We start from the raw sequence: 24,325 nt of genomic DNA on the forward strand, positions 1-24,325 counted from the left end.
CGGATCTAGTGAATTTGGAGGCCAGGTCAACACCTTGTGCTGTTCATCATGTTTTTTTAGTTGTTCTTAAAGCATTTTTGTGTGTGTGCCTGTGTCAGGCTGCATCCTGCTGGGGATGGTTGCTGCCATCAAGGAGTGTCATTGCTATGGGGTGGGGTTGCCTGGTCTGGTCTAGGTGGGTGCTACATGTCTAAGAAACATTAATACGAATGCCAGGTCCAAAAGTCTCCCAGCAGAACATTGGATTGTCACAAGATGGTCAATGTTATTGACAACTCCTGTCAGTGGTTTTAATGTTGTGGCTGATTGGTGTATACATTAATGCAGCAGACCAAATAAAGAGGCCTGAATCAAGTCATTGTGTCCCGTTTATGCTGCCATCTTGTCTACTTTTCTACCATCAACCTTCAATGCTATGCTAATTACACAAATTAGAACTATTTAGCTATAAACGTAGCTAACTTTGTCTCGATGATTGCATTGTAAACAGAAAGTAAATTGAACCAAACTAAACTTTTAAGTGTAAGTTTTGGATCAAAGTTTTGTTTTTAGATTTCAGCAAATAGTCAGTTTGCTGAATCACCAATGAGAAGCATCTTTCTTTTTGTAGCTTCTAAACAGAATTATGGATGTTTTTCTACACTTTGTCAAGTGACTCAAAGCACTTTAATTTCCACAAATGATGCAACTATTGAGAGTATTAACATTATTTTTTTTGATCAAAGAGCAAGGGGGGACAAAGGCCAGAGTTATGTAAAACTCATTACTCAACGGTGCTCTCCACCAAGGCTCTGTGGACCTAGAAGCTTACCAGGAACTTGCGCTTCTGCTTCCAGGCGGACCCCTGGGCGTTGGTGTGCCGGTGGGCCTCGGTCACCATCCTGATCAGCTCCCACTCCGCGGTGTCTGGCTCCGGCCTCACCTGCAGCGTCCGCACCATCTCCTCTCTCTTCCTTTTCTCTCGATTCTCCTCGATCAGGCGCCGCTTGGCGACACGCTTCGACTCGTCCAACACCACTGGTTGGCAGGATGGGAAGAAGAGAGTACTTTGGGTGAGATGATGTAGCGTGGCTAGGGCAGAAGTCAGATAAATATTCTCTCTTTTTGGTTCTTTGAGCGGGGAATGCCGAGGTCTGGAACTAATTTAATGGTTTCCCTGGTGGTGCGGCTCAATTGCAGCACACGATTCAACAAAAGACATTTTCATAGCAGAGGCAATCCAATTATTAAATAAGAGGGATGGGAAATACCCTGACTTCAATTAAAATATTATTTGGTGATTGTTTCCTTGTTGAGCTGATTGTTGAAAGGGCAGCTGCTGTACTTACTTGTCATGAAGGTTAAATTAAGGACTAATTGGACTGATTGACAGATATTTTACTCAAATCCAGAAATGTCAACCTCATCAAGGCCCTCAAAATCCAGGGGATCAAAGTCATTGGGATGCATCCTCTGGGGAACTCTTTATAGCTCTTTAAAGAACACACTATCTATGATTGTGGCTGACAACTATTTTGTCGATTGTAGATTTTGCACCGTGATGCACATTAAATAAACCACAGTGAACTCTCCTGATAGTCATTTGTGCTCTGAGGCTGGATGACTCATTCACTGAGTGCCTGTTATTTGCAGAGCGCGTCCAGCATGAGCACAGTGATAATCAATCCTTTCCTGCAGGGACGTGAATGACTTTCAGCAAATTTGGTCCCGATAATATATATATATATATAATATAAAGGTTGAGATTAATCTAAAATAAATGGTACTAGATTTCAAATGGACATAAAAAAATAACACCTTTGTAGCAAGATGTATTGCACTATGGTATATTGTATGTGCGCGATTCAGTGCTTGCAACAGCACAGATAAAATCATTAATTGTGTTATACATTCTTCATTGTCCCTCCATGATGGATACAGTTATAGTCACAAGCTTTTCTGTTCATTGATTCATAGGCCTCCACTGCAACTGATTTAAAGGACCACCTCTGTTATTGTGAACATTTCTACACATATTTAACTTTTATGAATCAGTGCAAATATATATTTATTCATAAAAGTTGCATTGTTCATCTAAAATTAGCTTCTAGAGCTAAATTTTTACGCATGAATAGCTTCTAGTCCACAGCATAAAGTGACGATTAGCGCTAAATGCTAATGTAAGCATGCTAACGTGCTCACAAGTACAATGTTGTTTTTTTCTTGGAAGTACAATGCTAATGCTACGAGGCAATGTTTAGCGTACCGTCTTAGGTATTAACATTTGTCCATTAGCGGAAAATATTAGCATGCTAGCATGCAAACATTTGGTGAGCACTTCACAGCAGCAACTGTAAAGTACCACTGATTTTTAGGAGTTTGTGAATAAACCAGGGTACAAGCTTAGCACTGGATGAAAAGTTAAAAGACTCTCAAGATGTTCTCATTGCATCACTTGAGCAAATCATCAAATAATTCATGCAAATATTTTATAGGTAACCAAAGTCCAAACAACAGACCACTCCCACAAGTCAAGGCTAAAAATATGGCTGCTACAGTCTCATGGATCTCTGTGTAAAAGCTAGTGGTGATAAGAATTCATGAGCTTATAATAACTCACAGTCCATGGCCATGCCCACAGAGATGCATTTCTTAAAGCGGCACAGCTGGCACTGGTTGCGGGTGATCTTGTCAATGATGCAACAGCTTTCATATTTACAGGAGTAGGACGGATGGAGATTCTTCTGGATGGTCCTGCGGAAGAAACCCTGAAGAGAGGGAGGCGAATGGAGAAAAGATAAGATAGATGATACATTTAATGAACAAATAATAGGATCATAAATCTGAAGGAAAATGCCTTTGGTGATTGGAAAAAAAAAAAATCATGCAACTCCGTATCTTGTGCATAAAGTTAAATTAAATCCACTAATTAAATGTTCTTGTGTTCAGATTAGCATAAAACAGCCGCATTAAATGGATCACATCACATGGCAGGCTGGTGATAGCGTCGCAGGATCCTGCTGCCAAGAATCGTTAAGCAACGGAGTTATCGTACGGCCGAGCATCTCTCATGAGGCCCTTTATATAAATCTGTTGAGACAGTTTGATTGTAATCACACGGTGATAGAAAAAAACCCCCATAAAACTGTATCAAAGAAGAAGCTGTTATTTTGTCTTCGGAATATTAAACATGAAAAGCTGGCCCCTCCCCAAAATGATCCTAACTCAAAGCCATAAAAACCTAAAAACAGCCTCATTGGTAATAATATAATATCAGAACAATAAACCTCTTGTATTTCTGTGTATGTCTTGAGGGAAAACAAGTTCATTTCTGCTTCTCAGCTCCACTGGGGCATTTCAGTGTGCTTCATTTCCCATGTGAATTTGTTAGAAAAAAAAAAAAAAAAAAGCCCTTTAAAGCCCTCTAAAGCCATTTAAGCTGACGCTAAGTCCGTACTAATAAACAATACAACACAAATCTCATTAAATTCATAGTGGACAAAATTATTTTCCAGTTTTTAAGAGTCACTGCCAAAAATGTTACAATTTATCATTAACCCAATGCAGTTGTTTGGAGTAAATATGAATTTCTTCAGATTTCAGATTTACCTCAACTTCACTACAAGCAAACGGCAGTTATTTCCAGACTTTAAAGGACCCCTATCAGAAATATTTTTCATGTGTTAATTTACGTCTTGCCATGTCCTCAGAATGTGTATTTCAAATTTCAGCTCAAACTACAGCTCAGATAGTTGGTTCTGTGATGCCTACATATCCCTGTTTTTTATCCCCGTTCAAAATGGGCCGTTTCAGTCTGGTTCTGGCCACGCCCATTTCAGGAAGAAGACTCCGTGTCTAGCTGGCAGTTGTTTAACATACTGTACGCAGGCTGCGTTTTCAGTCACTATTTCACACTTGATCCGTTGTCTAACAGAAACAGTTATGAATATTTTAAAGGGGACAGCTTTATAGGGGAATTCATCTGTATTAAAATACAGCATAAAGGAGCATAGAAAGTAGGGCTGGGGCGAGAAGCACTGACGAAGACTCGGCTCAGTTAGGGCTGCACTGAATTATAAAAGGCAACATGAAGACACAGCCCTTGTTTATTTGGTTTAAAATCAGGCTGTGGGACGTTATGGCACAGTAGCTTTGATATTTTCTGATCTTGGGGGCTGCTAGCTTAGCATAGGAAGGCACAGTTTGTCTGGATTTAGCATCTTAATTCATTCACTGTGTTTCATTTATTCATTATCTGTAACCACTTGTCCTCTAGAGGGTAATTGGGGGAAGGCTGGAGCCTATCTCAGCTGTCATCGGGCACTGGAAATGGGAATCTTACTTTCCACAACATGGGGGCTTTAAGAGTGTTGCGAACCGTAGTTTAATTTCAAACATACATAGTGTGTCAAATGTGATGAAAGTCTGACTCAGGTGTGCAAAACATACATTTTTAATCCCATTTTTTAAGATTTTCATCTCAAGCGGGACCAAGCTGGATGCAGACTGTTGATCTTCATCATTTCATGGGACAATAATATATGGAATTAACCCAGCTCTTTACCTTTAAATAATGAAATCTCTTTTTAACAATCACGTTGCTGCGACACATGAGGCCAGTTAACGACATTAACTTAATGAACCAACAAGGAGGACGTTGTTATGGAAATTACGTGAATGCTTGTCAGCAGCTAAGGAGGTTCAAAGGTCACAGGGCCAATGCTCAGATCACGGTGACTCTAAAGAGGTTGTCGGTTCGACATCCAGCTAGGCTACGCCGTCATCTCCTGCTAATTAGCGCGCACATCAAGGAATGCCGTCTCTATTGCAAAACCTTCTGCTCATCACAGTGAATAAAAGAGATTTCTCATTATATTCATGATTTCGTATTCATGAATATAATGAGGCAGACGTTGACTCTACATCATAAAGAGAGATAAGGCTATGAGATGAAGGACATCAGTAAAGTGTATGATAAAGCCTGAATCTACTGAGACTGAACTATGTTTTCTTTTTTCCTAATTAAATGAAGGCTGATCATTACAAATAGAAAGATTTAATTCTAGTGAAAACAGAAATGGAAATAGTTTAATCTAATCAGAATAATTAAATTAACAACACTACATTAGGCTAAGCAAAAGTTCAGCCAGGAAGTCTACATTTTTACATCCAAGCTCCGTCTTTTGCTTTTTTTTATTTATTTTTTTTTAAATCCCCACTTTCATCTTATTCAGCTGACTGAGGCTGTTTGAAAACTGTTTATAAATCATCCCGCTGCCGTCGGAATTTAAAATAGTTCCTTTCTGGGCTCATGTCAGCTGTCATTTCGGTGCCGGATCGACTACCTCCACCTCCTGTCAAAGCTGTCAGAGCCAATGAAACATGACGCTCTTTTATCCGTTCCTTACTCTTTTCTTACCCTGGTTTTGGAAAAGGCTTAAAAAAAAACAACAACCACCATTTAAATATTGCTCACATGACAGCGTCGCACACAAACTGAAAGGCAAATCGAAAGTTTGACACAGCTTTTGGGAACAGTCGATCCTGCTGTGCCTCTTGGTTTTTAAAGAGCGTTTTAGTGAGTATGACATGTTCTGCTGTACCTTGCAACCTTCACAGGTGATGCAGCGGTAGTGGTACCCGGTCGCCTTGTCCCCGCACACCACGCATGGCTCGTCCTTCTCCAGGTAGCTGGGGATGTAACCTGGAACAGAGACGCTAAGAGCTATAGGAGAGGAGGAGGAGATTGAAGAGGAAGACAGCGTGGAATGAGAGATGGGGCGAAACGAAGGAAGGAAGGACGGGGCGGTGAGGCCGTTGGAGGGAGGTTGAGTGACGGGGGGAGGGGGGGTTGAGATGAGAGGGATGATGGAGATATGAAGAGGAGAAGAGAAGAAGTGGTGGAGAAGGAAAGGGGAGGAAGGGGCTGAGTGTTATCACAGGAGCCTTAATGAAGCACCTGTGCATGGGGCCCCAAGACACTGTGACACAGGATGGAACATAAACCGATCAGGCGTAACATTACGACCACCTTCCTAATATTGTGTAGGTCTCCCTTGAGCCTCCAGAGAATGGACATGGGCCTCCTGAGGGTGTCTTGTGGTGTCCTGTGGCATGAATTTGTGCTGTTCTTCATGTTGTTTTGAGTTGTTCCTAAACAGTTTTTGTGGCTGCATCCTGCTGAGGATGTCTGCTGCCATCAAGGACTGTCATTGCTATGGGGTAGGGGTGCCAGGTCTGGTCTGGTCTAGGTGGGGGCTACATGTCTAAGTAACATTCACACGAATGCCAGATCCAAAAGTTTCTCAGCAGAACACTGAATTGTCACAAGATGAGAGTCAATGTTACTTACTTCTCCTGTCGGTGGTCATAATGTTGTGGCTGATCGGTGTATATAAGACTGGCAGTCTTCTCTGCACACACGGACCTGCCAGCTTATGAGGTTCACACTTCATGATTTTGGCCTTAAAGCTACAGTGCGGAGCTTTTGACTTCTCCTTTGACTGTGAGACTAATGACACAAATACTGTTGGCGTGTACGACATACGCCTAAAGTTTACACTCTTTCTATTCTTCCGTCGTTATCCGACGAGTACAAACCACAACGTCACCTTCAAACTCTTTCTTTTCAGTAAATAAACCCACAGTTTCTTTGTTTTTCACATTAGATACTACCTATGTGCTATTTACTTATTTTCTGGCTGAATTCATAGAACCCAGGTTACATTTGTAACTTGTGTTTCCGCCATAAATCATACTCCTTTCATTGCATTTTAATTCACACTCACAATTTGCACGTATGCAATTATTGTCTTTAGAAATCCAACCTCTAAGCCGAAATGTGGCTGCAAAAAGACTGACGGTCATCTGAGCATGCCCGGAAAGCCCATATTCCTCATATATAGTAGACCTCGGCATACATTTTCATACTTAGACTATAATTCAACCTCTCAATCACAGCTGCCCACAATCACATATATATACAGAGGCTTCTAGTAACCAGACACACTATGTAATAACCTACCTCCTTTCTTAAATGTCTTCTAAGTTTAACATGCTAAGTTCTAGGGGTGCTGTCAGCTGCTTTAGAGTAGTATGCATCACTTCATAGACATCCTTTGGAGCATATTTTTGGTCCTGATTAAAGAGATCTGAAGGAATACTGACCATGTTAAACAGATAAATGTAAAGCTAATTTAAACAACCCCATGGAAATCACTAAAATACAACTCACACGGTCATTCTTGAACAATTAAGTACTTGGTTTGGTTTAATTTATGCGTTTAAATCCATAATGTCAGATTAACTTCGCTTATTAGTCTATTTTCTGTCATATACATCATATACATAATGTCTGCTTTGTTTTTGTATCCAACAAGATGTTAAGGGTCACTACAAAAAGTTTGAAAAAGGTCTAATGATACCACGACTAATGACATAATGAATGAACAATGGGTCAGATGTAGGCTAAATGCCCCAGGCACAAATGTGACTTATCATGTGATCGCCCTGATGTATGAAAGGGGTGACTTTGTACAACGTCCTGAAGTATAACCCCGGAGCTTCAGTTAAGGATTTTCTGATTTCTAATATTTATTCTACGGTGTTGATATATTGAGGAAGATATTGTCCTGTCAACACTTAGCTTCTGGCAATGCCAAAAATGCAAATGTAGACAAAATCACAGCAATAAAGATCAAAACTGTATCGGACTGGACCCTTTTAAGACGGTTGTAGAGGATTTATACATTTTATATAATTATTTGCATCAGTAATATTTGTAGAAATGAGGATTAAGTGGAATATAAATTGTTGGATTGTCCTCGAAGTCACTAATACCATTGAGTACGTCTGTATTATATATATATACTTATAGATCCTTTTTAGATAAGGAAGGATTTGCCGTAAATGGACATGATGGTTTAAATTTTAAATTGCTTCCAACTTGGTAGTCCTATCTACAGCTCAAATCTCACTGAGGTGAACTAGTTTGAGTTCAACAAAGGTCCAGGAGCAATTTTGACATGATCAGGAGAAGATTATCGTATTAAAGAACCAAGAGGACGCCACTCGAAGCCAAGGGACCTCATCCTCCAGCACATCAAAGCGCAGAGCATCTTAAATGAGACCTGTTTTACTTAAACATGTTGTGTCTATTCTGTTTTTTTTTTTTTTTTTTTTTTTTTTATTTGGAGGTGACCAAAAAAATAAATAATAAAAAATCCTTACCAGACATGCTCTTCACCGAACATTGGCTGTTCTTCCTCTTTCTCTTCGGCACATCAATCCACCTGGGAGGGGAAAAAAGAATAATGTGATTAAAATACTTTAATTTACTTGTCCGTACCCGTTAATATGGATTATTAAATCCCAATTTCCCACAGCTGAAGGTGACAATCTAAATCATTTTAATTAGAGGTAGAATAATTATTCTAATCCAGTACACTTCAACAAACATCTCATGGACGGCTAGATGTCTGTTACAAAAAAACAGGTGTCCGTACAAAGCCCCGGCTCTGTAAATGGGACAGAAACAAAGTGTCTTGGAGTGATCAGCACAACACTTTCCCAGCCAAACCCACAATAAGGGACGACAATTTGCTAGCCTGCTACCAAGCTGACGTTAGCTACTGTACATGACTCGCTTTGTTCACCTGTTCTTGTTGGTGTGAATACATAGTCCGTGAAATTTAAAGAGTTCCGCTTCCGATTTAGTGCTGAAGGACGTGAAGAGTGTTCGCTTGGCTGTCCAGTTGAAATATCAACATTCTTCCTCAGGCTTAAGAAGGCTCAAACATTTTCCATTCATGATGAAACTTTTGTTGACCGAGTGCTTGACGAAACTTCATTCTCCATGCATTCATTGTTTTTTATTTATGTCCACTGGTTACAAAAATCAAAAGGAGCGTACACATATAAAGAAACCTTTGGCAACTCAAAATGGGCAGGTACCAAGTTGAACTAGATCCAATGGAAACGCAGTCTACCATGTGTTTACCACAAGGAAACACCATCCACAACAAGTCCTCATGCTGATTGCGAGCTTGTAGCGTCGAGGTAAACCCAGATAGAGCAGCGATGTCACTGACAGTATTTTCTTTTCAAAAAGAGAGCGAGCAATATTTGTATGTCCTCCTTGTCTGACTCAGAAACATCTGAAGAATCTAGCAATTCGCTATTATAACATTTAGACCATCTGGGATATAATGGACACATTTGATGGAATAACACGTTTAAAAAATGGAATGTAATGTGGTTTTCATTTAAAATTGCAAAACAGAGATGGGAAAGCCTGCATTTTTGCCATGCTACTCGTCAGTTTTAATCTGTTGGTCTGCAGTGATGTACTGTATACTGACAGCTAAGAGACGTATGGCGGTAAAAATGTGATTTCCAGATCATTTATCCAACTGACTTTGGAGTCAACAGTTCAAAAACTATTGGCTGGAGTGTCGTGCAATTACTATAAATTCAATCACCATTAGCATTTGTTTACGTTCTAGTTTGTGTTCGGTGCTAATTAGCAACGCGTTAAACTATCACATTATATATACATATTTATGTAAAGCTGCTACAACGGTATCTGCCTACAATCTCAGTCCAAAGTTTAGTATGCTAATCAGCAATGTTAGCAAAGTGTTAGCATGTTTATGTTTAAAAACTAGAATGCGAAGCTGCTATTATGGCTAGTACTGTATCTGACAGCCTACAAAAGGTCTGCGTCCAAAGTTTTCTACATAATTTAGCAATGAAAGCAAAGTGTTAGCAAGATGCTAAATTAACACACTGCAGATTTTAAACATCAACATGCTAGCATTGTCATTGTTAGCATGATTGTGTGAGCATTTACCTCAAGTAGAGTTGCTATTACCGCTAGTACTGTATCTGACAGCCTACAAAAAGTCTGAGTCCAAAGTTTTCTACACAGTTTAGCAATGAAATCAAGGTGTTAGCAAGATGCTAAATTAACACACTCTAGATTTTAAACGTCAACATACTAGCATTGTCATTGTTAGCATGATTATGTAAGCATTCACCTCAAGTAAAGCTGCTATTACGGCTTGCACTGTACCTGACAGCGTACAAAAAAGTGAGTCCAAAGTTTTCTACACTATTTAGCAATGAAAGCAAAGTGTTACCAAGATGCTAAACTAACACACTGCAACAACACCAAAACAAATTCCTTGTATGTACAAACACGCTTGGCAGTAAAGTATTTTCTGATTTCAAACGTCAACATGCTAGCATTGTCATTGTTAGCATGATTAAGCATTCACATCAAGTAAAGCTGCTTTTACAGCTAGTACTGTACCTGACAGCCTACAAAAAGTCTAAGTCCAAAGTTTTCACATTGCAGATTTTAAACACTCTAACACTATCACTGTCAGGATTGTTAACATGCTAATTTGAGCATTCACCTCAAGCAAACCTGCTTCAACAGCTAATATGCGTCTGACTGCTAACGGACAGTCTCAGCGTTCAAAATTTTCTCTGCGATCAAATTATCCTGTGCTGAAATTGAATGGCGTCAGACGCCTTGTGGAGTTGCTGGTGGCACAGTTAAAGTTCAGCTGGCTGGAGATAAGTCGCCTCAATGCGGCTGCACCGGGGGGATGTCTGGGTCAATTTCTGTCTCTGCAAATTCATTTTTGCTTTTTTACTCATCCCACACATTATATTATTTCTCAATTTAAAACAAATATATATGGAGACACCTTGATCAGTTTGAAACGCTTACAAAATGCTTCCCCTGAAGGATAAACACATGCACATTCATACACTCCAGGATAGAGATAATTCCTTCACTCATCTCTTCTACACCTCTTTCTATAATTCTCTATCCTTCCTCCTAGCTCACTCTCACAGGATGGCGTTTGCATTTGCTCCTGCCGGCAGATTTGGATTACCATCCTCTTTTTTTTTTCTGTCTATCCACATGTCTGGTATGTTAGCTCCACACCCCTCCCATTTCCATTTCCCCTCTCTCCTCCATAAAATCCCTATCTGTCCCTCCCCTCTTTGCCTACTCTCTGAATTTTTTCTCCCTTTTCTCCCAGTTCTTTTCCACCCCTCTCCTCATCTCTCTCTTCTCTCTTCTCCAAACTTCCACCAGCAGTATTAGGTAACACCACTACCCTCCATCCATCCCACCCTCCCTCTCTCTGGCTGTCAAATCCACTTTCCTTTAGCAAAAAAATAAAAAATAAAAACAACAAAAAAACAGTTTCTCAGTTCTTGCTTCTCTTCACAGTCGAGCAAATGTATTAAATTTATTGCAGCGCACATGGCTTGGCAGCAGTGTGGTGGGAAGCTGTCCATTCTGGTTGCTCATCAATGTGAGTTGCACAACCGTAACAGAAAACCCTTCATTATATCCCTGCCTTTATTTAAAACATTACCGGTGGTCGGAAGGTAAAAAGTGTAACCAGGATGACTGCTGCACAGAAACAGCAAGAAGAGTGCCTTGTGAAACTTAAAACTGCATTTATTCATTTCTGACCACTAGGGGCAGCAGAGTAGGCAAATTTTTTAGCATGATTGCCAATTTAAATGTAAAAATAGGGCAATTTTCTATCTAATCATTAAAATGTCAGCCAAGTTGAATAAACCCGTTGCCTTAGTCAGATCTTTTAGCGTTGCTACAACTCAGGTAGTAAGCTACTTAGCCAGACGCGCTAATGCAGCTCTCATTAGCACAAATACACACTCCGTTTAATCCAATTCTTAAATCTTTGACCTGGTAATTTGGCCTCTGACGAAAGTATAAATAGAAACCACCATCCAAGCCCGATGCCTGTCACATTATTATTTCATTACTTTTATTATTATTATTATGTATTGAATTATATCATAATTACATAAGAGAACACAAGACAAGACTCAGGAGTCAGTGTAGAGGCCGGCCCAGGAGGTATCAGCTGAATGATCTGCAGCCGGAATATATTGCAGGACAGTGGAAGCTAGAAGCCACAAAGCATCACACTAAACAGATTCCCTTTTGTAAATATCAACGGATAAAACATATGTATTACTTTGAGTGAGCTTCTGCTGCTAATTGACGTCGCAAAAAGGAAGCTGGTCATGAAATGTACTTCAAGAATCATGTGAATAATTAGATGATTGGATGTTGAATTTCTGAAATTTGATTAGATTAAGATGGCCATACGATTTGAGGACCACTGGTTACGAACTCAAACGCTGCCCTCCCCCTCAAAAAAAAGTAGAACAGAAACCGAAACAGACGCTTCATCCCTTAGGAACGTGCAGCAGGAGGCGCGCACACGTCTACTTTTATCACAAATAATGTATTCACACAAACCTGTTGATGCAATAGGGCTGTAAGATATGCATGTTGCTCCCTTTGCAGGAATAGCGCAAGAGGAGAAAGTAAACCCGGGCGACGCTACTCTGCGGTCTCCAAGCCTTTCTGAGAGGTCCCGCTCAGCCTCACATGAAAACAGGCAGCGGCTGCAGAGCTTTAATCCCTGGTTGCTGGACTCTGAGAGATCCCAGCGAAAGCACAGTGCGGTGAAGTGGAGTTGCTCCCGTCAGCTGGAATATCTGTGGCAGTAGTTGTTGCCTGCCTCAGACTGGCTGCTGGGAGGAATGGCCACTCTGTTTATTTCCCTTTTGCCACCCCCCCCCAAAAAAAAAAAAAAAACTTCCCTCCCTCTTTCTCTCCCTCCCTTCTTGTTGCTCTCACCCAGCCTCCCTCCTCCCCACCTCCTCGTCTCCCTCCCTCCCTGTCTGCATGCATGCATGTGTAGTTCCTCCCCCGGCGACAACACACCTCGTCATCTACCTCTTACAACCATCTTCCACATCCTGCCTTTATTTTTTTTGTCTTTCATCTTTTCTCCGTCACCCGTCGTCCATGCTCATACTTTTCTATTTGATTCTCGTCATATTTTTCCTTCACACCCCCTTTTGTTTCAGCCTTCCTTCCCTCTATTTAACTCCATTCCATTTTATCCTCAGGCAGAAAACCAAAACATTTTTTTTTTTTTGCCTCTCTCTACATTCGAACACACTAAGCTACGCTAACTTGATTACATAACATCAGTCTGATGCACGGGCGAGTGAGGTCTAATGAGGACGCAGAGATGCCTGACATCTCATCAATTGAATTAGACAGCTCGCAGATTCCTTTTTTGTTTCCAAGTGGAATCAAAACAAGTTGCTGCGAAGGCCACAACCACAGCAGCTCTAAGAATTATCTTACAAATTGTTCCTGAATGATCGCTAACAGGGTCATCTGATGTCGGGCACCCACAAGTTTGTCGGTTGCTGAGCTGGAAACACATTGTTAGCGTCTCATGACGTAGCCTCGGGGGGCAAATGTTTCACGGCTTCCGGTTTAGCCATCAAACTCACCGATCAGGCCTGATATTGTGTAGGTCTCCCTTGTGCCTCCAAAACAGTTGTGACTCATCAGAGAATGGGCCTTCTGAGGGTGTCCTGTGGTGTCTGGCAACAGAATGTTGTTAGTGGGGATCAGTGGCCTCTGTGGATCATCCCGCTGATACTTGATCAGTTTGGGATCTAGTGAATTTGGAGGCCAGGTCAACACCTTCTACTGTTCTTCATGTTTTTTTTTTAGTTGTTCCTAAAGCGTTTTTGTGTGTCTGTGTCAGGCTGCATCCTGCTGGGGATGGCTGCTGCCATCAAGGAGTGTCATTGCTATGGGATGGGGGTGCCTGGTCTGGTCTAGCTGGGTGCTACATGTCTAAGTAACATCCACATGAGTGAATGCCAGGTCCAAAAGTTTCCCAGCAGAACACTGAATTGTCAGAAGGTGGTCAGTGTTACTTACTTCTCCTGTCAGTGGTTTTAATGTTGTGGCTGATTGGTATCAAGGCTGACTCGCAACTGTAGAGGTGAAAATGGAGGCTACAGCAGTTTACAGCTGCTTTGTTTAATGTATTTGATCGATTGAACGCGTTGCTTGTCGACAAGGTTATGAAAGAGGATTCCGCCTCTTTTTCTCTCCTTATCTGCCCTAGCCAAACATGACTGGTCAGCATTACCTGGACTACAAACAAAAACCAGAGGGCTACCGGCACCGCAATCTAGTCCTTTGGCTATGAATTCATTTGCAGATCGCAAATATTTTTTCTCCCCTGACATTCAGTTTTTAACAGATGCATGCTTTAGTTGTTTTTTTGACCATGCCTTTTGAATGCAACACTTTCACAGTAATACTTGCTAGTTTTTCAGGTATTAAGGAAAGTACTGGCCATGGAATGATGACGGAACTAGATGAAAAGGTCAGAGGACCACCTTAGTTTTAAGGATTTACCGTGGGGGGACCATGAAAAGTCTGTACCACAATTAATGGTTGTCTCCTGTTTCAGCAGTTGAATATTTTTTGATTAATTTGAGCTCCAATGGTGTTGCGGCAGGAAATGTCAGAGAGCGCCAAAGTTTAATCCTCTGGGGATTATGAATGTCAGCTCATTTATTATATGTTATATTGAGAGATAAAAACGGTGAATTGACTCGGACTGATTGACTTGGCAATCCATAGAGCCTCGTAGCTAGCTAGCTAAACATGGGGTGATTCAAATGTAAGAATATACCTTAAGATTAGGGTTTCTCTGCTATTTGCACTTGTTAAAAAGCAGGCTACGTAATTCCACAACGACGCATAACACACGATGTTTTAGCTCAACGAGAAAGAGGACTCGCTTGATGGCAAAAAACAGATCTATGAAACATTTATGTTGAGGGTTGCTGCGACTGCAGTGGTAAGAAGGGATACGAGGACATCAGTGCGGGCAGAGTGGATACACAGTGCACAAAATCCTTAGTGAAGAAGTGCAACAACAAGGACTTCCAGCTTTCTACAAGATCCTGTGAAATGATTATTCAACTGTCAGACTGTAACTTCTATTCAACTGGTGAAAATTTAAATTTGGATGTATATGGCCATCTGTTTTCCTTCATTCATTCATTTTCTGTAATTGCTTGTCCTGTGGGGAGGCTAGAGCCTATCTCAACTGTCACTGGGCGAGATGTGGGGTACATCCGGGACAGGTTGCCAACGAGCAAGGTGGGAGGAAGAACCCACGCAGACACAGGGAGAACATGCCAACGTCACACAGAAAGGTGGACGGATTCGAACCCAGAACCTTCTTGCCGTAAGGCATCAGTGCTAACCACCACACTAACCGCCGCCCGTCATCTGTTATCCCACTCCTTTATTCCCTTTCCGCCAATCACTTCTGCTAACGTCTCTTTCATTCTACTGACAATGTCACCCCTTTCGTCAGCCTCCATCCAAGCGCAGACAGTTTTAGCAACACCTCAAGATAAATTTCATAGCGTCATCTATCCGTCAGATGCCTTAGAAACTCAAGATGAGAAAACAGCACTGACAAGGGTTTTATTTCTTTTCTTTTCTTCACTGCTGACTGAGCAATTAATTCAGCTTCATGCCAAAAATTACACGGCTACTGTTGGATGCCGTAGATGACCAGGTCAATGCATGGCAGTGACGTCAGCGGGGCTAATCCACTGTGTTGTGCGTGTGGTCATGTGTGAAAGTACCAAACGGCTTCAAAAAGTTCAAAAGGTTGTCATGAGACTGTGAGTGTTGCATGTGGGGGTCAGCCCTCAGGGACTCTGAAAGGCTTCATACCGTTACTTTCCTGTGGTAATTACACGAGCAAAACGTGGTCACTGTTACGTTCCTTGATCCATTGCAGAAAACAAATTTTTTTCTTGTCAAATGAACTCACACATCTTCACTATTTCAATTAAACAACTATACTATGTATAGTTCATATAATTCACATCAATTGCCATTTTAAATGGTTTCTACTTAGATTTCTCATCTTTACCCAAGATTGCAGCTCATATCATATCTCATATCTTGTTTGCCCAAAAATATTCCCGTTTATTTTTTAAAATATATCGACAAGATGTACAAAAGCCGGTACAGGCATTTGAAACAATGCCCTCCCTTAATGCCGTTTAGGCCGTTCAGAGAGGAGGACATTAAAATTTGATCCACCCAAAAGCAGCCACTTTGGAAGACACTTTCCTGGAAGGGAAATGGGCTCTAAATCCAACCCATTCATTACGCTTATGGTGCCAATATTTTTGCTAATGTTGTAATACCGTGGTTTAATCCTCTTTTGTAGAGCTTTGTTTCAAAGGTATCGCCATTTTATCGTAGTAGTTCTTTCTAGTTAAAAAAAGGCAAAAATGGCGGCTGGTCCTCCTCCCCCCATTGATTTATTCATTCATTCAATTTCTGTAACCGTTTGTCCTCTGGAGGGTCGCAGAGGGGCTGGAGCCTAATTCCCAGCTGTCATTGGTCGAGAGGATAGATCGCCAGTCAACCATTCACGCTCACACCTACGGCCAATTTAGAATCACCAATTAACCTAACGAACATGTCTTTGGACGGTGGGAGGAAGCCGGAGTACCTGGAGAGAACCCAAGGCCCATTGATTTATTCAACTCAAAAACTTAAAGAGTTGAGTTAAATGAAAAAAACACTGTTGTTAGCACCATGCAGACAAAAGTCAAACATAGTCCAGACAAAGGAAAACTTTAAGTTTAAGTTTTGAAAATTTAGTTCAATATCAAAAATTTGTTGTGACTATTAGTTAAAGAGAAGAAAAACGTTCACATAATATAATGTTAAAAGTAATGTTTTACAGTGTAGAGTTATCTTTGTAAGAACATTGAGATACTTCCCTTGGTCCTAACCTTAACCTAAGTGCCTAACCTTAAACCTAATCTCAACCCTAACCATAAAACCAAGTCTTAAACCTGAAATATGAGAAAGCAGGGACCAGTCAAAATGTCCTCACTCTGATGCTCAGAGACGGAGCATCAGTGTTACATAAGTGCTGGCACACTCATATTGCACGGTGTCATCATTTCCTTGAGGACCTTCAAAAACAGCCAGACTGTTTTCCAGACTGTATTCTATAAGTATACATTACACATCTACTGCACGCATAACAAACACTCTAAAATACTCATATAAAGGTCAAATTTAGTTTGGATTCCTCTGGAAATTCATTTTTTTTGTTCAGACTTGTTGGGTCTTTGGGACACTTTGCTTCACCAGAACCCGTGTTTATTGTAGAGTTGTACAGTTGTATAACCTCAAGATTAAAAGAAAGCCGATTAAGACAAATCAACCGTGAAAGTCAACAGTCCTTTCTCTTTTTATTTTATTTTTATCAACACTGAGGACATCGGAACCTCATTCGAATTGCCATTGGACACGGCAATGTTCATTGTGAGCTCCACATGGTTGCTCGTCAACTGACCAGTACAGCCAGTGGAGAAGTTGCAGTTTCTAAGTGCACAGAGGCCAATATATTCATGTAGTAAGACTAAAAGCATAGTAGAAGATTAATAAACATTTCTACAGACTCTTCAGAGCTTTACGTTATAAGAAAGTAAGAAAATCACTGGCGTCTGAAGCTAGTATCAACCCGGAAAGTTAAAGGTAGGCATTTTGCATAATTGTCCAACTTCATTTGCAAGGTTTACCATCATGTACTGCCGGTTTCTGATTTGCTCTTGAGGGTGAACATTTAGCAAATAACACTGGAAGTTCACTTTACTATTCATGATGAGTACTACTGTACTGCTAAAATAGCTGTGTTATGTCTTCTGTGCCTCCGGAGGAGCTTGACTTGATTCTGAGCAAAAAAGCTTCCAACACAAACTACAGGTGTGGCGGTTTAGAGCGTTGATACCATCCTAAAGCTCAGAAAGCACTAACAGATATCGAACGTCCCCAGATTCTCTTGGCCCGAGTCAAACTTCCTGACTCAGATAATACATTCACAGCTGTTCCTCCTTAATAATCACAGTTCCTGAGTGGAGATCGCATGACAGGTTCCCTGTATTGAGCACACCCTGGAACTTCAAAGTGCTAACTTTGTCTTTCTGCCTTTCTCAATTGAGAAAAGCCTGACTGTAATCCCCCACCACCTGCTTGGTATTACTGATGTTTAGGAAGAAGTTATCTGGCTGGAGCTGTTGCCACAGATCTCTTCGTGTTTGCCCTACAGGCTGCTGGTGGAGATCTCGCCAACAACTGCACTGAAGCCGTGTGTGTGGCCTTTTCTCGCAATCACTGGTCCAAAGCAGAACAAGATGGAACATAAAAACCAATGTTTCTTTTAATAGCTGACCGGGTTGAAACAGTACACGGGCTCTCGTGTAATGGATCATGGTCACGCTAAAATGAAACAACGGCATTCAATTTCATGAAGGAGAACCCATGTCTGTTATGTCATGCCGCTGTCACATGTAGCCAGGGGTTATCAGGTTAAAACCCTCTAAGAGACAATGAGAGTTGTTCTGCACTCACAGCTGGATTCATCTCACTTCTCAGAAGGGGCAAGGAGGACAGAAAAAAGGGACTGCTGACTTGGTTCACCGTGACCAAGCAAAGACAGCATAACAATGGCATCTTCTTAGCAGCATTAGCATGATCACAATGTGAAAGGGTTCTGTCTTTATTTTCTCCTAATCCCAACAAGAACAGTCGACAGGGTGTGGTTTTATGTTACAACTAGTGACCATTTTCAACAGATTATTGTATTAAAACAACAATAAGTCCGCCTTGAAATTTTATTTTATCGACTAAATACATAGCTGCTTTAGTTTTTACTTGTATTGCTGCAGGTAACATCCTCAAAGTACAACTACCTAAAGGGTAAGCAATTACTAAGTGAGAAAGAGTGGCTTTTTGTTTTGAGGAGAGAAAATGCTTATTTGTTAATTTTATCTTAAGAACCATGTTGTTTTTACGCTGTTGTTCTGGAGTTCAATCTATGAAAAGTGCATGAAAAAAAAATTCTCTAGTGAAATGTTTCCATGGCTATACCAACCCCCACACGTATGATGCTTGCAATTTTAAGCCTGAGGGTCAATAGTGGTTGAAAGCAAAAAGGCACTAAGCGAGAGTCCCCCATCAATGCCCGTTTCAGACGAAAACCATGCCGAAGAATAATGTGATTTGGTCCTTGAACAGAAATTCAATCAGCTTTGAGATCCGAAAGACGAGAGCTCTTTGCATCAGAAATGATCAAGTCCAAAACAACATGCTGCATGTGTGGATGCGCATGCATATAAATGAAGAGTCAAGCATAGGTCACAGCTTCACTGTAAATCTAGTTACCATTCACAACGTCAACCAAATGGTGGTGAATAAAGCAAACCCTATAAAAGATGTTTTTAACGTTCAACACATTAATTAGTGGATTAGCATGAGCAAGGCTAAACCTTGCTCATGCTAATCCACTAATTAGCACTAAACAGAAAAGTATAGTCGAGGCTGTGTGGATACCTTTAGAATGTATCTGGTCAAAAATTAAATTATTGGACTAAATCAATTTTGATATAATTATATTTGAAACAATTTATGCAGAGGGGGACGTTAATGTCTATTAAATTTCTAAATTATCTGAATTATCCAATATCAGATGGTTCCTACTCCATCCATACTTTATTTATTTATTTATTTTTTTGCGTTAATGAATGAGATGCCAACTTTTCCCCCACCAAATTTCTCCCGTATGTCAATGACACCTCACTGCAACATCCCACTCTGTTGGGAAATTCATATATTTTACATGACCCTCAACTTTATTGTGAATAACCGTTGAACATGGATTTACAAGTTCTGTACATTTATCTGCCAAACAATTTACAAAACATATTTTACACACACAATCTACACAATACATAAAATGTCCACCCATCTATCACCACAACCAGATTCAAATGGCGTATATGCAGCTGCTCTAAGACAAGGAAGTTGGCCGAAGGCTGAATTAGTAGCTAGCTAACTGGGCTGTTGTTAAAATTTCATGGACGCAAATTTAAGGATTGTAAAGTTTCTATTTATACCTGCCAGTCAACGGTTAGTGGCAATGCCTTTTGCAATGTCTCTGTGGTTGATTGACGTCAGCCAACACATCAGCTCCCGATGGGAAAAGCCATATTTATACTCAACTGTCACTCTGATAGATTGTGAGTTGAGTATCTTTACATCTTTAAGTGAACGTTGGCAGCGTTAGGACTGGTTACTAAATTCATCCCAAACTAAAGGAAGATTGTAATTTGTTATCTCAGCAGTGTAATACTGATGCTTTGACTGGTGATGCTTGTAACACGTACGTAAGTAATCTGTAATTGAATGTTGTCTTGGCAAAACATGGCCTTGAATTATAGTAGTCATTCATCATTTATACTGATGATCCAAGGATGTTTGAAGCACATAGAAACTGCGTGAAACTGTGAAATGATACAACCAGGAGTTGCCTGAATTTAGTTACAGGATAACCGGGAACCAATGGCAACCAAGGAGCGACAAGATTTCTTTAGTAGATGATCACATCATGCCAATCAACGCATTTCATGCACTTTACTAAACAGGTTACAGCTGACCTCTCCTGAATAAGCCTTTTTTTCCTACCTGTGATGTAAATTGAAAATCTGATTACCATAGAGCAGATGTCTATGTTCACAGAAAAGCCAAGAAGGGTGTCATCTGCATAGAGGTAATTACATTTGTTACGGCAGCAAAACAACAACCAAACGCTGTCGTCACTAGTGCAACCAAGACGCGCTATTACGGGTGATATCATGGATAAAAATAATCGCTAATGATTCTCCTTTAGCTCAGTCAGCGTCAGTGGTCAAAATCCAACAATTAAACCTTAATGTACTATATCATACAGTATTATTAACTCAATAGCTAATGTAAAGGAAGATGTGCAAGCAGACTATATCTGTTACACCAGCTCAGTGGGCCAGAAACATTTAATCAGCACTTAATACCTTCTACTATTCGTCTAATATTCACTAAACCCAACTAAAGTGACTCCATTTAAATTAATCTGTTGATTTCTAGAGAGTATTAATCTATAGAAAGCTATTATACTCAATCCCTTTAAAAACGAGTTCACACTGTGGCTCTCTGAGTGCACTAATTGGTATGCTACTTTTACATGACAAAAGGATAATCAAGGCACATGTGCAACATAAAGCTCCTGAAAGCCTTTCAACAGTGGACAATGTATACATATGCACAGGGACATGGTTTCAGTCCTTCTCTTCAGACGTTAATTGATTTGTAGTGGTGAAAGCCAAGTGTCTCTTGAAATATTCAGAGGCTTTGCACCACATTTTATTCAGATCACACACACCCACACCCACGCACACACAAATAAACTCAGATACACTCACAAAATTCTATTTCAGCATCCTTACTCCGGGCTATGTGAAGAAGAGTGTGCGCAAGCGTTGTGTGTTTGTGCACGCGTTTGCATGGAGAACGCTCCGTGACTCAGAAATCACAGCAGGGAGGGGTCAGGGCATGAGGCAGCGCTCGCAAGAACACGTGCATGGTCAATGACACTATGTGAGAAACACAGACACACATGCGCACAAACACAAAACGACAATCCCCTGTTGATGTCACATATCGAGGCGTCCTGAGCTGTCCTCTGCTTTCTCTGGCTTCATCTGCCCTCGCTGCTCCTAATCCCGCTCTCCGCTTCGCTAATCCACACACACACATGCTTGTACGTACGACGCAGGCATATTAACACACACACACACACACACACACACACACACACACACACACACACACACACACACACACTCCTGTAGATGCATACACATGCACGTACATACAGATCTATGTACGTAGCAAGCGCAGCTGGTGAAGATGAATAAGTTATGGAGAAGGGCATGATCTGTCATAATTTGCAGCCTCGACTTGGTTGATCGAGGAAAACATTGCCAACGCTAACAGCAGCTAACAGGTTAACTTTGGTCGCAGCTGTTAAAATAACAAGCATCGCCTATCAGATAAAATGTTCTATTGATTTAATACATTTTACACAACCTAAATCAAGTTATTTTTTTATTTAATCATGCCAGTCTTAGTTATGTAATATCGTACGCTTCGGGCCTCCGTACCCTGGACGGATCATGGGGGATTTACTCGCCTGGGTTTCCATTCGCTTCTTCGTCGGTTCTAGACTGAATGTCTGTGAATTTATTTAATAAAGCGACGAGGGCGGCATGTGCGTTTGTTTATGGGTGGACTGCACGTGCTGGGGAAACGTAGTGAGCGCAGATGGCAGCGGGACGGAGTGTTGTGCTTTCTGCCTTTTACTCGTCCCAAAAAATACATCAAATAGGCAAATATCCATCTGGACAGCATCTTGTTATTTAATATTTTTTATTTTCTATTCTTCATTTCATTTCACAAATAATTCAATCTTGTAGCTGAAAGAAGTGTATTCCATCTCTCATCAAGCCATCCATCAGTCCACGCCTGCAGATATTCTTTCATCTATCATTTCTGTCAAACCTAATCTGTTTGCTTTCGTTTCATGTTTGACACAAGCAAACACTTTTGAGGAATTTACATAGACATTATATTAATTTCCTTCAGACCAGAGTGACTACTTTCCTGACCTTAACCACTGACCCAAACATCTTCACTTTTCCAACTTTTGGATGCGACTTTTGTCCCCAGTTGCACCAGCCGTCCTCATTTAACTGGTCCAGAGTCTGGTGTGTGTCCCCGAAAGTAGCACATGCCAGAGTCTCACACATCCACACACATTTACACACACACACACACACACCCTCCGACTCACGCTTTCTCGTCTCCCTCTGATGAGTTGCTATCCTGCTTGTTGGACATTGGCTCCATTCGGCCTCAGTCTCGTCCAGCGGCCAGTCACAGGACAAAGAGGGGGACACCGAGCTCGCCAGCCTGCTCAGCATTCGCTGGCGGCCCCTTTAGCTGTCACCCATCTGGGACTGTGGGCCGCGATTGGCTGGGAAGCACGAGAAGGGCAGGGCAGAAAGCTGGAATGGCAAAGATAGAGAAACAGAAACACAGTGACATTTACAATATTATACCACAAAAAATGACATGCATCGAAAATTCAAATTCATATATTTATCAAAACACATTCAAGATACAGTCATAAAATGATTATGGGCCTCAAGTTCAGACTCTCAGCTTCTTCTTAGAGAGTATCTGCATCCAAGGTCTAAGAATTACAACCAGTTTTATACACTGATCCATATTCACACTTTATAAATACCAGATTTGATCAGTTTATTTGATCAGCTGACCGATCATTTTAAAATTGATGATTGATTTGAAATTTGAAACGTTTGCCTTTGATAAAGTTTCTGTGTAAAATTTGGATGGATTTGGATTATTCTAAAGCAGAGGACTGCAACTGGGGTCCACGACCCCTAGGGGTCTGTGGAGGTACTCCAGGTGGGTTGCGAAAGTTTTGGTTGATTAGACATTTTTTTTCCCACAAATTTAAATGCCTTTAAATACGCATATACATAAGTAGGGGTCCCTGCTCCATCTCTCCATCGAAACGTTGAAGATCCCCGGTCTAGAGCAAGCCTTGCAGATCTCTAACCTTAGCATGTATTGGGATGTTAGCATGCTAACGTTTCCTAATTTAAAACTACGCACAACTGAGGCAATACTGGGCACAGCTGAGGATAACTTAAAGTGTTTATAATCATCTTGGGTGAGACAGGAATGTCTGTAATAACTTTTAGGAAATCTATCCATCACAGACAATGAGTTCTATAACACTGGCCAGCAGCAAACTGGCAGTGCTTTTTGTTTTAATTGATCAAAAGATGATTTAGGGTAGTAATGAATAAATCTCATGAACCAAAAGCTGAAGAGATGAGATCACGTCCATCCTAATCTTCCTGAGGTCCGACCCTTTGACCCTGTTCAGTTGTTAATTCCCTAATTACACATATTAAGCTGGACTTCACAGAGGATCGTCAGCTCTCACAACACGACCTCTGTGTTGTCTGTACTCCGATCGCCGCTGCCGTCTTCAATCTATTAGAAGAAACAGACTGGAGCCAAAGCTAATTTACTTTAAGCTACTTACTAGACCTCTGAAAGGAATCTAAGTTGCAAATTTCATGTTCTTTTATTCCCTGAAGTTCAAACCATGCAAATATCTGTAAAGGAAAATTTGAGCCTTGCAGCATTTTCACCACATGGTACATTTTCTTTCAATATGCAACAAAACAGCCGTTTGTGTTTCAACTTTGCAACCTTCTTAAAAAAACATGAACAAATAGTCCGAAACAGGCCTAAAAAACAGTTCTTCAGGACATATATTATGAAAAGAAAATATGTATTTTCTTTGGTACAAGTCATCTGATTCAATTTGCCCTGGGATTTAAAGAATTACTGTCAGAAGACTCTCCATATTCACGTGTACTTTTTGGCAGTGCACCAGAAGTTAGCTATAATTATAGCATGCTTGTAGCGTTAGCCTTA

The 24,325-nt window shown here is 40.8% G+C and overlaps 1 protein-coding gene across 1 annotated transcript in view; it reads right to left on the bottom strand.

The window, feature by feature from the left end:
• The window catches only part of LOC311506934 (thyroid hormone receptor alpha), an 87,289-nt gene that overhangs the window by 13,102 nt on the left and 49,862 nt on the right, over positions 1–24,325 (bottom strand). Inside the window, exons 4-8 of the mRNA XM_084571089.1 lie at positions 22,641–22,854; positions 8,209–8,270; positions 5,583–5,704; positions 2,600–2,747; positions 812–1,017 (exon numbers count right to left, since the gene is read on the bottom strand). Coding sequence (XP_084427215.1) covers positions 812–1,017; positions 2,600–2,747; positions 5,583–5,704; positions 8,209–8,270; positions 22,641–22,696 — 594 coding nt within the window. The 5' untranslated portion in view covers positions 22,697–22,854. The remainder of the gene's footprint in view (positions 1–811; positions 1,018–2,599; positions 2,748–5,582; positions 5,705–8,208; positions 8,271–22,640; positions 22,855–24,325) is intronic.

The sequence above is a fragment of the Chelon labrosus genome (genome assembly GCF_963514085.1).
Source record: "Chelon labrosus genome assembly, chromosome: 21".
Classification (NCBI taxonomy): domain Eukaryota; kingdom Metazoa; phylum Chordata; class Actinopteri; order Mugiliformes; family Mugilidae; genus Chelon; species Chelon labrosus.